This window comes from Paramisgurnus dabryanus, chromosome 13, assembly GCF_030506205.2.
Source record: "Paramisgurnus dabryanus chromosome 13, PD_genome_1.1, whole genome shotgun sequence".
Lineage (NCBI taxonomy): Eukaryota > Metazoa > Chordata > Actinopteri > Cypriniformes > Cobitidae > Paramisgurnus > Paramisgurnus dabryanus.
In genome coordinates this window covers 14,043,465-14,060,908 of record NC_133349.1, presented here as the reverse complement: position 1 = coordinate 14,060,908, position 17,444 = coordinate 14,043,465, and the positions used below count along the sequence as shown (strand labels likewise).

Here is a 17,444-nt window from a genome sequence, read left to right as displayed (position 1 = left end):
AGACTAGATTTATGCATGCAGCATAAGGACGAAGTACGGTTGATCCCGCAATCTTGGAGTCCATCACTGTCAGCAAGTAACACATGGGCTTTATGGTATTCAGGGATACCATGGTACCTGTGTATAAAGCATGCTTATAACTCTGTATTTACAATGCAGAGTTTGATGTAGTTATAGTCTATTCAGAATCCTACATATATTAAGTCTGTATGAAACAGTTTATTAGATTATGGATAAATAATAACCACAGTTCAGCATTAAGGCCAATTCACACTGATCCAAATGTGTTTGTTGGAGTTTGTTGGGTCAGTAAACCCCGATCTTGGATCAAAGTAAATGAGACTTTGTTGAATATGTTGAATTACTTTTCTTTGGCGTTTGTTTGGAGTTGGTTGGTGTTAGATCAGTGTTAACTGGCCTTTATTAGAACAGCTATTTACGAAATAAATAAATAAATGGATGATGAAAGTTAAATTTGGTTTAGCTCTAGCTAAAAAAAATTAGCTAGTTTTTTTAATCATATATAAGTATTTATTATTTATACCTAATTTTAGTCGCTAGATGGCACTAAACTGCTATTTTACCTGGCATAAAACCCATCTCATGTTTTTGGATATATGGTGTTGCTTTGCTTTTCTAAGTAATTGATTCCATGTTACTTTTTTGTTACAATAAAACTTCTACAATTTAATATTGATACACAATGTTAAACATTTACCATGAGTGGTTATACTACGGGTCCGTTGAATGCTTGAATCTGATTGGCTGATGAACGTTCTGAGGGGTGCAATTATTTTTTGGGAAACGCAAGGCGAACGTAGTTCCAGGCAGCTCTCTTGACCGCGTTACATTTCCATATCACTTCTCACTTCGCATAGATAACGTACTAGCAAAAACAACATAACAGACAATTTTCCGAGGCAATAACAACGCACAAGGGTGTCCTCGTTCTCTCTCTCTCTCTCTCTCTCTCTCTCTCTCTCTCTCTCTCTCTCTCTCTCTCTCTCTCTCTCTCTCTCTCTCTCTCTCTCTCCTTTTTCTTATCATTAATAACTGCATTAGATTAAGCGGATTAATAGGTGCTTGGATGTCGCGTTGCATTATGGAGTGTGGCGGCCATGTTGATGACCTCGCGAATGTTACCATACAGCAAGTAGAATGAGGAGAAGCAGCAGAGTTGGGAGAATGAAATAAAGGAACAAGTTTTTAAAATCCCGAAAAGTATGTGGAATTTAACGGGATATGTTAAATAGGAAGCCAGGGACCGGTATGTGGACAAAATCTGAATTATTAACGATTTGTATCCTTTTGAAAAAAAGAGTGAATAAATAAATAACGTTAGCCGTTTTAATAGCGTGGTTGTTGTGAGAGCACGATTTCATACCAATCAAGCAAAGTCAAGTACGACCTAGCTTCACAACTCGCTTGGTTAATACAGCAGTTTTTTGCTGTCAGCAGAGGTATAGCAACAGAAAGATTAATGTTGAAATTTTCCCGTATTTTGGGCGAGTAAACCGGGAAATTTTCCTTATTTCAATGTTCAATGTTGACTTAAGCTATATAAATTAATATTCAGATGTTATACTTCACTGTCGTATATATAATGTCATTTATATGTCATGTATACACATTACTGAGGGGTTGAGGTTAATGTTCGGTTTCTTACCCTAACCCATGGCATGCCAAGGACGTCACGACGCTCAAGCCCTATTGACTCCAGGCCGTTGATTTATTGAAAAATAATTGCCGTCGTGCCTGCATCACCACCTCGGGTGTGAATTATTTTTCTAATAATTCAACGGCTCGTTGTCAATTATCCCTTACTTATTACACGGCTCTCTGGAATGCTTGATTCTGATTGGTCAGTTGAGACATTTGCAGGTTCGTTCTTTTCAAACAATAACCGCTCCAAAATAATAACGCATAGCCGGACTACTTGCACGAGTAAAATCGCTCCGCGCCAATAAAGATCAATAAAGATTACTGTCTGTTTGGCGCCATCTTGTGACAAACACTCGACAACCACGACAAGACACAGACAGCTTACTGAGACTGAACTTGACAAAATAGAGCATGACAGCTACGAAGCCAACACACAAAAAAATACAGAATGGGCATTAAAACTTCTCAAAGACTGGTTAAAGAGAAAAAAATGGAGACAGACAATGATGCAGAGGATCTTAATAAGGTATTACGATCATTTTATGCATCTGTGCAAAGTTTCGCGGAAGGATAAAATGTTAATTTAAAACAAATATGCCAATAAAATGTTTCAAATTCATATTCATGTCCAGTTTTTTTTCTTATGTGGCAAGTAGCCGTGTAATAAGCGGGATAATGTAGAGGCAGCCGGTAGTTATTGGGAAATAAGCCCCTTCAGTGTGATACAAGACCCTCCGCTTCGCGTCGGGTCCTGATCACACTGTCGGGGCTTATTTCCCAATAACTACCGGCTGCCTCTACATTATCCCTTACTTAAAGTTGCATAAAATGGAAATAATAAAGTAGGCTAAAACTTCCTCAAATGTGTACTTAATGGTTGGATTTCACAACTGATAGCATAAACCATATATAAGCCAATACAACATTTACTGTCATAAAATGTACTGATGAATTCTATTGCACTTATGATTTGTCTGTGAGATTTGGGTGCGTAAGATGTGATGGATTCTGATCCGTATAAAGAATCTAACCATGTAGATGAGTGAATTTTTTTCACTTCTTCGTGTCACACTTTCTTTTTGTCATTGTCATTCTGTCTGTTTCTGTGCATCTGTGCTGTTGTCCAGTTGGCATTTTCACTACAAAATGGCGGCCATGATGCCAAAGCGCTACCTTGTGGCCTTTACCAAAACAGCATCAGTGTCTGCTCTTCGGCTTCTAGTGAAATTCTTGCCAAATGAATTCCCGCTTCTCGGCACAAAATGGCGCCCGCAGCTCTTTCAGTGCACTGTGTTACAATTCGCTCCACTCGTTTTCATTCACACCGTTAAGTGTGCAGTTAGTGAAGTAATGTAGGCAACAGTGAACAAGGCGATTTCAGACACAGCCATACAGTACCGCTGTAGTGAAATTTCTCCGGTGTCAAATGCAGAGCCTTCATGCCCATTCAAACCAAGGAGGCATTTAAAAAATAATCTGTACAATAGTACAGGAGACATCTAAGGGGGTGGGACTTGGAAAAGTTGTGGGAGGTATTGTGTATATGTTTATGTTTTTTTCGTTCCAGCCTGCATGAAAGAAGCAGTTTGTGCATTATAAACAAAGATGTTTGAAAGGAACAGTCAGTCAACCAGGTTAACTTGGGCCGTAACAGCCTGAAGCAATGATGTATCATTTGGTTTTGATGAATCTCTTTCTAATGTTCTCTCGGCTGAAGGAAGTGACAGAAGCCTCTCTGACAAAACCCAGCCTTCCAGAATCCACGGCTCCAGGAGACATCATCATCGGAGGGCTTTTTCCTATCCATGAGGCGGTGGAGGACAACACAAACTTATACAGCATCTCACCACCCCAGCGTTCTAACTGCAGCAGGTGAGTGCTCACTGTACAGGATTCAGCCACAAAGCTCTATCAAATGGAGATTGGGCTTTCAGATTTTTTTAAAGATATTATAGTTGGTCACCTAGAATCTTGATTTATATTTTATTTGGAGGGGCCAGGTTTCACATTTTCACTCATTTCTAGTCATTGCAAGATTGCATAGTAAAATCTGAAGGATCCAGGTCGAGTCACCTCTGCACAATTTTGTTTCTCTCCAGCCTTTACGCAAGAGGTCTAACTCAGTCCTTAGCTATGATTCATGCTGTGGAAGTTGCCAACAGATCGCCTATGCTGAGTAATTTGAACATTACTGTAGGGTACCGCATTCAAGACACATGTTCTGATGTTACCACTGCACTTTGGGCCGTCCAGGATTTTACACGGTCATCCTCAGCCTGTGATGTAGCGACAAACTCTTCTCTAGATGCCAAACCCACCATGGCTATAATTGGGACCTCTTCCTCTGAAATCTCCATTGCTGTTGCCAGGGAACTTAACCTTCTACTAATTCCACAGGTAAGATCTTTTATTTCAGTAAAGCTCCGAAAAAACTGCCCTGAGGTAATACGATTCATTCACTTGTCATCTGTGTACCTGTTGCAGATTAGTTACGCATCGACGGCCATCATTCTGAGCGACAAAAGTCGTTTTCCTGCTTTCATGAGGACTGTCCCCAGTGACGAGTACCAAACCAGAGCCATGGTCAAACTGTTGAAGGACAGGAAATGGAACTGGGTTGGAATTATTACTACAGATGGAGACTACGGGCGTTCTGCTATGGAAAGCTTTGTTGACCAGGCCGCACAGGAGGGAATTTGTGCTGCCTTTAAGCAAATCCTACCCGACTCGCTTGCGGATAAACAAAAACTAAACACCTCAATCAACCAGACGGTGAACACCATTTTAAATAACCCTAAAGTTAAAGTGGTGGTCTCCTTTGCTAAATCTTCTCAAATGAAAGACTTATTCAAGGGTTTGTATGGTAAAGTTTTTAATAGGAGGGTGTGGGTGGCCAGCGATAATTGGTCGACTGCTACAAAAATTCTTGAAGAAGTGAATATCACAGATATCGGAGATGTACTTGGGTTTACCTTCAAGAGTGGAAATGTTACATCGTTCAAACATTTCCTTAAAGATTTACAGTTTGAGGATGAAGAAAATCTGAATTCATTTCTGAAGGAGTTTTTAGAAGATCCGAATGTAGGAAATATTACAGTGGCCGTACAGAAACTCCTAGAAAATACGAATCCGGACATGGTCTTCAGCATTCAGCTGGCTGTCACTGTTGTTGCAAAAGCTGTGGCTGAACTATGTGGGAAACGCCAATGCAAGAATTCAACAGATATCTATCCCTGGCAGGTACTTCACCACACCGTTAGCCAAATTAAAACTCGAATTCTTTTAAATGTTTATATTTTTTTCAGAAAGAAAAAAAAACATGTATAAACACGTCACAAATGTTTTTTTTTTTGTTTTGTTTCCAGTTCCTTGAACAGATGAAAAACATCACCATTGAGATGGAGGGGTTGAATTACAAGTTCAGTACCAGTGGCAACATTAATTTGGGATATGATGTCTTGTTGTGGCAAGAAAATGAATTAAACAAAACACTCTCGGCACTCAAAATAGCTGAATACAATATAATCACTGGCAATTTCACCTATATACACCAGAATCTAAGTGCTTTTGAGGTGATATGTCTGTATTATATACTACTTATAATGATAGTTTTAGAGTTTTATATACTCTAGTATCTTAATAACTCTTTTTCTTCTCAGAATGTGATATCAAAATGCTCAAACAGCTGTCAGCCAGGAGAGTTTAAGAAGACAGCCGAAGGTCAGCACACTTGCTGTTACGAATGCATCAATTGCTCAGAAAACTATTACTCCAACAACACAGGCAAGTTCCTATATATAAAAGTCTTAGTCCACCACCACCAGCTTTGTTGTTTAGCAAAGTTTTAATGTTCATCCATATTTATTTTTTACTCTTTTATTAAGGTACAGAAAATATATGTGCACAAAATTAAAACAATTTTCAGAACTAAATGTCTTCTTTAGGCACCAGTCAATATTATGTACGGTTATCCCTATTGCTTGTACACTTTTTTCTACCACATCTTTTCCTTCCCTTCGCCTCTCTAATAATATGCTTGGACACAGAGCTCTATGAACAGCCAACCTCTTTTGCAATGACCTTGTGTGTCTTGCCCTCCTTGTGCAAGGTGTCAGTGGTCGTCTTTTGGACAACTGTGAAGTCAGCAGTTTTCCCCATGATTGTGTAGCCTACAGAAGCAGACTGAGAGACCATTTAAATGCCTTTACAGGTGTTTTGAGTTAATTAGCTGATTAGAGTGTGGCACCAGCTGTTTTTAACAATATTCAAATTTTCTGAGAAACTGATTTTAAGATTTTCCTTAGTTGCCAGTTATAATCATCAAAATGAAAAGAAATAAACATTTGAAATATATCAGTCTGTGTGTAATGAATTAATATAAGTTTCACTTTTTGAATGGAATTAGTAAAATAAATCAACTTTTTGATGATATTCTAATTATATGTCCAGCACCTGTATGTAAAAACATTCTGTGAAAATAAAACAGCTTTTAACAGTCTGTATACAGTAAATATATACACCTCAATATGACTTTGCATTGTAATTATGGCTTAAAATTCAATGTTCCGATTGCATTTCAATGTAAAGCCTATTTCATCTCAACATATGAATAAATCCTTTACTATTGCATTTCAGATATGGTCCAGTGCTACTCATGTGAAAAAGACGAGTGGTCAGACCCTCGAAGCTCCAAATGTTACCCCAAGACTTATGAGTACTTTGAGTGGAATAGTGGATTAGCTATAGTGCTCTTGACCTTGGCTGCTTTGGGCGTCCTCTTCCTCTTCTTGATCTCTGCAATCTTCATCTATCAGAGGAACTCTCCTGTGGTAAAGGCAGCAGGTGGACCTCTCTGTCATCTAATCCTTGTTTCCCTACTGGGAAGTTTCGTCAGCGTTGTCTTCTTCGTGGGTGAACCGTGCAACATGACGTGTAAGGTGAGGCAGGTGGTCTTCGGCCTGAGCTTCACGTTGTGCGTCTCATGCATTTTGGTCAAGTCTTTGAAGATCCTTCTGGCTTTTCAAATTAACTTGGAGTCAAAGGAGCATCTGACCAGGCTTTACAAGCCGTACGTGATCATCTGCATCTGCACGGGGGTGCAGGTCATCATTTGCACCGTTTGGCTGATCTTGCACAGCCCTTATAAAGACAAGGTGCCTAATCCCAAAGTCATTCTGATAAAGTGTAACGAGGGCTCAAACGTGGCATTTGGGGTCATGCTGGCATACATCATTTTATTGGCGCTAGTGTGTTTCAGTTTCGCTTACAAAGGCAGGAAACTTCCGCAGAAATACAATGAAGCAAAGTTCATTACGTTCGGTATGCTCATTTATCTCATGGCCTGTGTTATTTTTATACCTGTGCACGTTACCACAAGTGGCAAATACTTACCAGCTGTGGAGATGGTGGTTATTCTTATATCCAACTATGGAATATTGAGCTGCCACTTCTTGCCGAAGTGTTACATAATCATTTTTAAAAAAGAGCACAATACCAGAGATGCTTTTCTGAAAAATGTATACGAATATTCCTGCAGAAGTGCTGAAAACATCAGGGGTTTAAGTGAAACTAAGCCAGTCTATATCATATCCAATCCTCAACTTGTAGCTGCTGAGAATGCACCTCATGTTTCTGCACAAAAAGAAAAACAAACAGTGACTTAAATGTAAACAATGCCAGGAATAAAAAGATCGGCGGTCCACCATCAGATTTAAGATATGAGATGTTGGCATCTAGATCAAGAAAAGACTATCAACTCATACGGTTGATGTTTAATCTGAATAATGCAAAAAAATCATTGTTCTGTGTGTTTAAACTGTATATAATAACTGTTTTAATTTTAGTATAGCTAAATAAATGTTTAAAAACACTGAATCACAACCTGTCATATTCCGTCATTAAACTAAACCATTTTGTTATTTGGAGCTGTATTAATTAAAATCATTTAAATAATTCTTACCCTGTATGTGAAATCCAGGCTAAAGTCTCATAATCCAAATATGAGATTAGAGTTTGATTTCCATCATTGATTTCACATTTCAATTTTCGACATAGCGTTACTCAGTCAATATAAAAGATATGAAGGTTATATTTCCTCAGAATTTTCTTTACATTATGCATGATGATTTTATGTAGTAAACAGCGTATTACAAAAATATGTATATATTGTTTATTACAAGTAATGTGTACAAATGTGTAAATAATTTCACAATTCATCTCTAAACGACTCCTTAAGATTATTTTTCATTAAACATCCAAACAAAATGTGCCAATTTACTCAATAGACATGTATTAAATATTTCTTGTACTGGTAGTCAGGGATCAAAAATGAGTTCAGAAATACATATCAAGTTCAATAGAATAATCATAACAAAGAAAATGTAATGTTTCCTGTTAGACCAAACTTGTATTTTTAATCAATCCACAAGCATCAGTATGTTGCAGGCAGCATATCCTCCCAGACACCCGCCTAGTGTCAAATTACTCATCTTTATTATTTTGTTTGCTCATTTCTCTATCCATATGTCATAACGACTCTCTTTGCCACAGGCCTAATGCTTCAGTGACACTATGAGAGTCCCAGCGGCCATTTATTCACAATACTTCATCATCACACTTGTGACTGTCTGTTGAGAACTGTCACAAACCCTTTTATTAGACACAAACATCCAGTAACCTAAACACTGTACAATAAGGTTGTGTTTGATAACGTTAGTTAATGCATTAGCTAACATGAACTAATAGTGAACAATACTTCTATATAATTTATTATTTTTAGTTGGTTGACAAAAACATTTTTGTTGTAACTGTTAAGATTAGTTAATGCACTGAACTAACATGAATAACTGTATTGACATCAACTAAAATTAACAAAGATTAATAAATACTGATAAACTAATGTAAGTTCATATCAGCTACAGTAATGCATTTACTAATGTAAATAAATTGCCATGTGTACAGTACACATTACTTAACACTTAATGTAGTCCAGGGTTTCAGTTTCATAGGCATTTCTTTTTTAGAGGTATATCTTTACATTCTAGTTATACCTTCAAAACAAAGTGTGAAGGCTGTTTTTAGCAGCCATAGATTTAAGTATCAAATGTCACAAAGTGTGAGAAAAATCCAACTTGAAATTTAAGAAGGGGGCGCAAACATGCAACAACATACATTTTGCAGCAGTTCTCTTAAGAAAGCTGATGAGTCAATGCTTCATTGTTATTTGTGTGTAACGTCAGCCCTGACAGCAATGAGAGCAGACAGTGGGTGATATTGCCAATGGCATGCCTTCTTCAGTTTTACAGTTTCCACGGTTTTCCCCTCTTCAAACTTGCATGTCCAGTTTTTGTCACCTGAACGCTCTTATTTTCCCCTCACTAAAATATACTTATTATGTAATATTACACAAAAACGGGTATTTTTTCAACTATTTACCTGTCGGCTGATGTTATAGTTGACGATCCCATAGTTAAATATTTGTCATATTGAGACATATTTGAGATGATCTGCAAACACACAATCCCAAAGAACATGTAAATTGAAAACCAGGAGTGTTTGAAAACATGTTCATCAAAGGAAGTCACAGAAACTAAACCAAGATGGTTATGCACAATGTGAAATTAAACAACTGAATTTTCTGTCTTTTTTACATGAATATGAGATTAAGAATATATGACTAAATATTAGGTTTTTAAATCAGTCAATAATATACTATTTTTTGGTATTAACTTCTTTTCTTTATATTAGAGAATGTACAATAAAGAGTACAAGAGTTACAAGAATATAATTTATGATCAATTTTGTTATGGCATTTTAAATAATAATTAACTTTTTTATGAGATGTTTAAAACAAATAAAATATTGTTTACTTATCACAGAAAACCTTTTAAACTTCCCAGACAGTATATTTAATTGTTTAGACACAATTGAAAATTCTTCATAGCTGATGTTTATTTCCAAAGAAGCAAAATAGACGTAAATGCTTTGTCTGTTATGACACGACTCTTATATTTGTCGAGACAGTTACACTTGCTTGCAACCCCACCAGGAGATCAGATGACAATATTGAAAACAGGAAAGTTTGATGACTGCCCTTTAACCGCCACTTATGTCATTGAGGTTTACGTCAAGGAGAGAAATAAGAGCCAAACCACATTTTCAATACAGTACACCTGATATCTTAATGTGTAACAGAACATTTTATTTGTCTGTTTATTTATTTTTCTACACAGTTTCACACAATATCAACATTTGTCCTTGAGGAAAGTGATGACCTCCTCTATACTGTAAATTTGTACCAATGATAACACAAATGCAAAAAGCAACCCAAACTTAGAAAACATTATACAAACATGAGAAATATAACAAAACTATACACAATTGAATGTGCTTAATAAAGTTTCATGTTACATTCTCAGTGGTTTGTAAATATATGGACTTCCCATTGTTATAATTCTTATTTATCTGGATCAATGTAAAACAATTACAGGTATGGGTGAAACGAGGAAGTAAATATTTGCCAGCAATTTTCTGCCATACAGGTTTATATTACAAAAGTAATTTCCTTGCCAGTAAATTCAATTGAGGTGTTTAAAAAAGAAAGGAAATAAATGAGAATTAGACAAAGAGAAATGTAAGTAGGGGCCAATCAAGGAAAAGCTTACATTTTACAACATAACACAGTCATAAAAAGAAGTAATTTTCACTGGACATCAAATTCCTCATCCAAAAACATGAGTTACTTTGACCAGATACTTTGAACAGCACAATAAATACACTTCTGTATCTTCTGTATCAGAAGTGTGTCTATTCTAGTAAATGTCACATAAAAATAAATAGTGTACTAGAGGCATGGCGTGCCCTCAGGATACATGCTTGTTTGATAACAAACATGGGATAAGCAGTTGGTGTGATGGCACGCAGTCATATCAGATACCAAATACATTCTTTGTCTCGCCAGACCCTTGTGGCTTTTGCCATACATATCTATTTGCATAGAAGCATGTATACTCCACACGAGAAGAGAAATGAAGGCCTGGACACTTGTCCTACACGATTGCTAATTGATGAGGTACAGGTAGCTTCACATTTCTGAAGGGACATGGAGTAAAGTTTACCTAACAGAACACCAGTGCAAATGTCTAATAATAACAGCAACAACAACCATAATAAAAGCTGGAGGTTATTTAAACTAAAGGCTCTGAGCTTTGCCATTCTCCGCTTGAAAGATGGGCAGGTTGTAAATGGAAAATTTATTAGATGGGGTCGGCATCATTTCTGGTGAGAGCAGCTATAAGGTGCCCTGTTTCTGAAGTAAAACCTGCGCTACAGAGAGGAGGGGGAGACTCCAGGAGGAGTAGATGGAGAAAACAAGGCATGAAAGCTTGGCCAGCAGCTGCTGGAAAATGTACTGCCCCTGGTTCTGATCCACTTGCAGATCGAAGCTAGCGTCTTCACCCTCCACCCCAAAGTAGTGTTCGATCAGGTTAAAGGCCTTCTGGTAAATCTCCTGGTTCTCATGGCTCTGCAAGAACTCAATCTTGAGAGACTTTGACAATCAGTCAAATATTTGTAAAGCATTCCAATTCATCCCAATTGTGATCCATTTGGTCAAACTAAATATAGATATTTTGGACCTCACTTTGTGAAAAAGGAATAGAAAAAGGGACAGAACTTGCACACAAAGCAGCTCAAAAACGTCTATTATGTCACGGTGTGCTGTTGCATTGCATTCACTAAAATGAAGGGCCTTAATTGCCATGGGCTAAACTATCGAATTACATTGTTTTTATTATTACTACTGTCATCCACAGTGAAACAAACAAAACACTGGTGCTGGGTTTTCATACGATGAGCCACACTGAGATAAAAAAGCTCATGTTGATTAGCGTAACCCCTACTGCCATCTTGTGGAGGTCCTATAAGTGCAGTTGGCTGGAACCCTGACTAATATGAAATTGTAGGATCCAGGGCCGTGCACAGACCTTTTGAGGGGCATGTGCTGAAACTGAAAAAGGGCACACCCTCCAAATAAATATCACATAATAATCATCTTAAAAGCTTTATATTTATTCACTATTAATGATTGAAAAAATCACTATTAATGAATGAAAAATTACATTTTATGATAGCTTGGCATTATACAGTGCAAAGGATATCTGCCCTTGTGAATTGGCTTTAACAATTTACATCCTGGGTGTTTGTCTGTATTAGGCCTATTTGTAGTCATGTGTTTGTGAACTGCTCTTGTGTACTCGCTCTTATTTAATTGTAGAATATATTAATTTTAATTTTTTCCTCTGCTTACATACATAAAGTTTAATAATAATATGTTTGAAAAAAAAAGGTATTCTGTTTGGTTTTATAAGCTAATTTTTATCATTTGGTTAACATGTTTATGTGATTGATATGTGATTGAGAAGTGGGGGAAATAGGAGAATAAAGATCAAAATAGGAGATTATACTACACTTTAGCCATACCATTAGCATATTCAACATGTATCTGCCTACCTGGCAAAAATTGTGCTGAGGACCAGAGGAACCTTGGTCTTTTGAAGGTGCAAATAACTGCATTACTGAAAAATATACTAAATACTAAGTAGACTTAACTCTATGCAGTTGATTTCAGAATAAAAAGTTATGAACCAAATAATAATAACTCCCTTGACTAATTCAAGGCATAAGATACATGCATATACAATAAGTTATATCCAGATTGCATACTGTAATGAGTGACAGGGCAATATAATGCACATACTTGTATCCTTTACACGTTTTTCGTCTCTATCCAGTTTTCCCAACTGGGCATCTGATGTCTAACACCTTTCTAATCTGATATGTTTTTGGTGTTAATGTAGGCTAGACATTTACCCACGCGGGCGCGTCTTCTCGCGTGAGATGTGTTGACTTTAGTTTAACGATTGAGACGCGTCATGCAAAAAAAGCGGTAAAAACCCGACCGTGCATTCCGTATTGTTGTCACGGGTGCCCTTCACATGGGTGAACACTTGTTTAAAAACTGCTCGCGCTTTGTCAAAAACTCAATTTGGTCGCAGTTTGGAGCCCTTAGTACCCCCTGATTGCCTACTCGACCAATCCCGTCTATGGATAATTCGGCTCTGCTCAAATTTATAAAACATGCGCCGTTATATACATACTAGTGTTTCTTTCGTAATGAGACAGCATTGTACTCAAACAACAAGATACTTATTTACCGTTGCAAGACGTTCAGCTGCTCTGACTGGAACTTCAGCTCGCTGCACTCAGGGGGCGGAGTTCAGAGGTTTGACAGACAGTTTGAGCGGATCCAAAAATATTTAGTTTTTTAATAATTTTATTTGATAAATATATTTGTAAAACACACAGACAGACGTAAATGTTTAACAAAAGCATTAATTTATATATTAAAACAAATAATAAAACACCTCCAAAAAAGGGCACTTCGGAGTGTAAGGACAAAAAGGGCATGTGTTCTGCACAGGTTGAGCCCTATCTGTGCACGTGCCTGGTAGGATCCAAATATAAAATCTACCAGGCACCAGCTAAAATATCCATGATAGCACTTCTCAAATGTATAATGTTTGCATTAAGTTAGACTAGATTTATGCATGCCTACCATGAGCTTCAATAAGGGTGCAGTACGTTGATCCCGCAATCTTGGAGTCCATCCATGGGCTTTATGGTGTTCAGGGATACCAAGTACCTGTGTATAAAGCATGCTTATAACTCTGTATTTACAATGCAGAGTTTGATGTAGTTATAGTCTATCCAGAATCCTATTAAATCTGTGTGAAACAGATTATTAGATTATGGATAAATAATAACCACAGTTCAGCATTAAGGTAATTCACATTGATCCAAATGCGTTTGTTGGAGTTTGTTGGGTCAGTAAACCCCGATCTTGGATCAAAGTAAATGAGACTTTGTTGAATATGTTGAATTACTGTTCGTTGCCGTTTATTTGGAGTTGGTTGGTGTTAGATCAGTGTTAATTGGCCTTTATTAGTCGAACAGCTATTTACGAAATAAATAAATGGGTGATGAAAGTTAAATCTGGTTTAGCTCTAGCTAAAAAAACACGTTTTTTTAATCATCTATTAGTATTTATTGTTTCTACCTACTTTGAGTCGCTAGATGGCACTAAACTGCTATTTTACTTTGCATAAAACCCATCTCATGTTTTTGGATAGATGGGGAGTGTTGCTTGTTTGCTTTTTTAAGTGATTAATTCCATGTTACTTTTTTGTTACAATAAAACTTCTACAATTTAATATTGATATACAATGTTAAACATTTACCATAAGTGGTTATACCACGGGTCCGTTGAATGCTTGAATCTGATTGGCTGATGAACGTTCTGAGGGGTGCAATTATTTTCTGGGAAATGCACGGCGAACGTAGTTCCAGGCAGCTCTCTTGACCGCGTTACATTTCCATATCACTTCGCATAGATAACGTACCATAGATATGTATATAAAGGCTAGATGGCTCGTCCGCGCTGATGGCCAATTGAGTGAAACGTCCGCATTTTGGCGGCCATCTTAGGACAGGGCGCTCGCTCACTCGTAGCATTGAGTTTTAATGATGCAGGTACTTTTAAATGACCATAACTTGCTTAATTTTTTACCGATTTTCAAACGGATTGGTTTGTTATAAACGTCAAAGATGTACCTATGACACTGAATACGTATACTAAAAATAAATAAAAAATTCATGAAACATGTTAAAGCATCCAGAATTATAGCCACGTTAATAACGTTTGTAAAAAACCAAACCGTTTGTAAATCCGTCAAGAATTCAGCAAGTTACGAGCATTTTAGTTGGCGTATGTCACTCACCTTCCGCTTCCGTCCACAGCAGCAGGGAGCAGCACTATGGCAGCACTGACCTAAGATGGCCGCCAAGTGACGACACAGCTGACTCTGCCTTGAGCCATCTAGCCTTTATATACATATCTATGTAACGTACTAGCAAAAACAACATAACAGACAATTTTCCGAGGCAATAACAGCGCTGTTAATAGATGGACAAAGGTAACCTCGTTCTCTCTCTCTTTCTTTCTTATCATTAATAACTGCATTATAATTCTATTAACGGCACAAGTATCCATTGCCAGCTTTAAAATGACGTTTAAGAACAAGCAAACGAGCCGTTAGATGAGATAGTCCTACTCACAATAGCGATTTAAGTACAAAAACCTGACGAATTCCTTTAAATTTATTATGTGATCGATGATGACGTGGCAACGTATGCGCGCGCAGTTTGGCAACGGAAGTATGGCAAGAATCAGCAGAGAAAGTTATTTTTAAAAAGTTGACTTATCAACTTTTTCAACACAGCTACCAGATCCTTGTTCTATAGTGGAGTGGATAGAAGGCGATAGCAGATGGCCAAATATAAAGATATATATACATATATAAGTGTATTATATTAGTGCAACCAAACGCTACAACCAGACATTTTGATGCTGGAAAACCGTTTTAATAAACTTTCTGAGTTGCTAACACGTTAGAACCAATGGAAAATAACACTGATGCCAAAATGCGCGCGCAGTCTATTTGATCACGTGGGCTGTGAATGGGTCTATAAGCGGAATAATAGGGCTTGGGTGCCGCGTTGCATTCTGGGACGTGGCGGCCATGTTGATGGCCTTGGGAATGTAATGTAACATACAGCAAGTAGAACGAGGAGAAGCAGCAGATTTTGGAGAATGAAAATAGGATGTGGAATTTACCGGGATACGTTAAATAGAAAGCCAGGGACCGGTATGTGGACCAAACCAGAACTATTAATGGGTTGTTGTGAGAGCACGATTTCATACCAATCTGTAAGCAAAGTCAAGTACGACCTAGCTTCACAACTCGCTTGGTTAATACAGCAGTTTTGTAGTACGAATTTTTGCTGTCAGCAGAGGTATAGCAACAGAAAGATTAATGTTGAAATTTTCCCGTATTTTGCCAGAGTAAACCGGGAAATTTCCCTTATTTTCAATGTTCCATATGTTGACTTAAGCTATATAAATTAATATTCAGATGTTATACTTCACTGTCGTATATATAATGTCATTTATATGTCATGTATACACATTACTGAGGGGTTGAGGTTAATGTTTGGTTTCCTACATAGAATAAAACATAATTAAGTTTTGTCCTTATCTGTCATTTTTAATGTAAAGTGTTACTTTATTCACGAACCCAGAACAATCCCCCTCGTTCTGGTTAGTAAGGTGACTAGACAATCGTGCGGAGAAGGGGAGGTGGAGGGATGCTGGAACTATCGAGGAATGAGGGTTAATTGATTTCCAGTCTATATAGGTTTCTGTTGATGCCGATTAGGTGGACACCTGATTGCTGATTGTCGACAGCTGGTCATAGTTACAAGGTAATTAGGTTGATTATTTGAATGTGTTCTCCCCGAACTTTGTTAATAAAACATCATTTATTAATACAGCAACGGTTTACCATGGTTGAAATAATAATGCCAAATTCATCAATTTAAGACACACGACTGAGAGGAGTACGTCTATAAACAGAGCGCAGTGGTCTGAGTAGCCGTAAAGGAGGCAATCAACATGGGCATGCCAAGTAATGACGTCACAATGCCCAAGCCCTCTTGACTCTGGGCCATTGAATTATTGAAAAATAATTGGCATCATGCCTGCATCACACCTCGGTATTTATTATTTTTCTGAATAATTCAACAGCCCGTTGTCAATTATTCCTTATTCCTTTACTTAATGGTTGGATTTCACAACTGCATAAACCATATATAAGCCAATACAACATTTACTGTCATAAAATGAACTGATAAATTATGTTTAATTAATTCTGTTTCTGTGCATCTGTGCTGTTGTCCAGTTGGCATTTTCACTACAAAATGGTGGCCGTGATGCTGAAGCGCTACCTAGTGGCCTTTACCAAAACAGCATCAGTGTCTGCTCTTCGGCTTCTAGTGAAATTCTTGCCAAATGAATTCCCGCTTCTCGGCATAAAATGGCGCCTCCAGCTCTTTCAGTGCACTGTGTTACAATTCGCTCCACTCGTTTTCATTGTCACCGTTAAGTGTGCAGTTAGTGAAGTAATGTAGGCAACAGTGAACAAGGCGATTTCAGACATAGCCATAAAGTTACCCTGTAGTGAAATGTCTCCGTTGTCAAATGCAGAGGCTTCATGCCCATTCAAACCAAGGAGGCATTTAAAAAATAATCTGTACAATAGTTGTGCACTTGAATACACTTTGGCATTACTAATATAGATTTGGTGATCACAGAAGTGTTGAAAATGGAGGAAGAGTGGATTGCTACAAGGTTGTGCACTTGCAGGCCAGATGAACAACCTGGAAAGCTATGAATAGGAATATAACATGGGCTGATATGTGGAAGATGCCCCCAAAAAAGCTTAGCTTCCTCATAAGGGTTACGTATGACACCCTTCCTAGAACCCCAGAACCTACACTTGTGGTACAGATTGGAGAAGAACTGTCACGAGTCCAGCCAATAGCACATTGCAATAGTCAAGTCTAGACAGGACAAGAACCTTGACTAGGACTGGTGTAGCATGCTCAGATAGGAAAGTCTAATTTTCCTAATGTAAAGGATGAATCTACAGGTGCAGGTGGTGCTGGCAACATGATCCATGAATCCAAGCTGATCATCAATTACCACTCACAGGTTTCTGCCTATCTTGGAAGGCATAATGGTTGAAGAATCTAGTTGAATGGAAAGGTTGTGGTGAATCTTAGGGTAAATCAATATCACAAGAGTTCTGTCTTTGCCAGGTTTAGCT

The 17,444-nt window shown here is 37.6% G+C and overlaps 1 protein-coding gene across 1 annotated transcript; it reads left to right on the top strand.

Moving 5' to 3' along the window:
- Nucleotides 1-3,303: 3,303 nt before the first annotated feature.
- LOC135727975 (G-protein coupled receptor family C group 6 member A-like) lies at nt 3,304-7,796 on the top strand. The gene is made up of 6 exons (XM_065246069.2): nt 3,304-3,534; nt 3,762-4,059; nt 4,147-4,902; nt 5,028-5,234; nt 5,322-5,445; nt 6,298-7,796. The coding sequence occupies exons 1-6, from the start codon at nt 3,326-3,328 to the stop codon at nt 7,323-7,325; spliced, it is 2,622 nt and encodes an 873-aa protein (XP_065102141.2). The 5' UTR covers nt 3,304-3,325; the 3' UTR covers nt 7,326-7,796.
- Nucleotides 7,797-17,444: the final 9,648 nt, after the last annotated feature.

What these genes read in the sequence shown, in the direction of transcription:
- LOC135727975 (XM_065246069.2), top strand. Translation starts at nt 3,326, where the DNA reads ATGATGTATCATTTGGTTTTGATGAATCTCTTTCTAATGTTCTCTCGG. An exon ending in CAGCGTTCTAACTGCAGCAG is followed by an intron (nt 3,535 to 3,761) that starts GTGAGTGCTCAC and finishes GTTTCTCTCCAG; the next exon opens with CCTTTACGCAAGAGGTCTAA. An exon ending in AGAATCTAAGTGCTTTTGAG is followed by an intron (nt 5,235 to 5,321) that starts GTGATATGTCTG and finishes TTTTCTTCTCAG; the next exon opens with AATGTGATATCAAAATGCTC.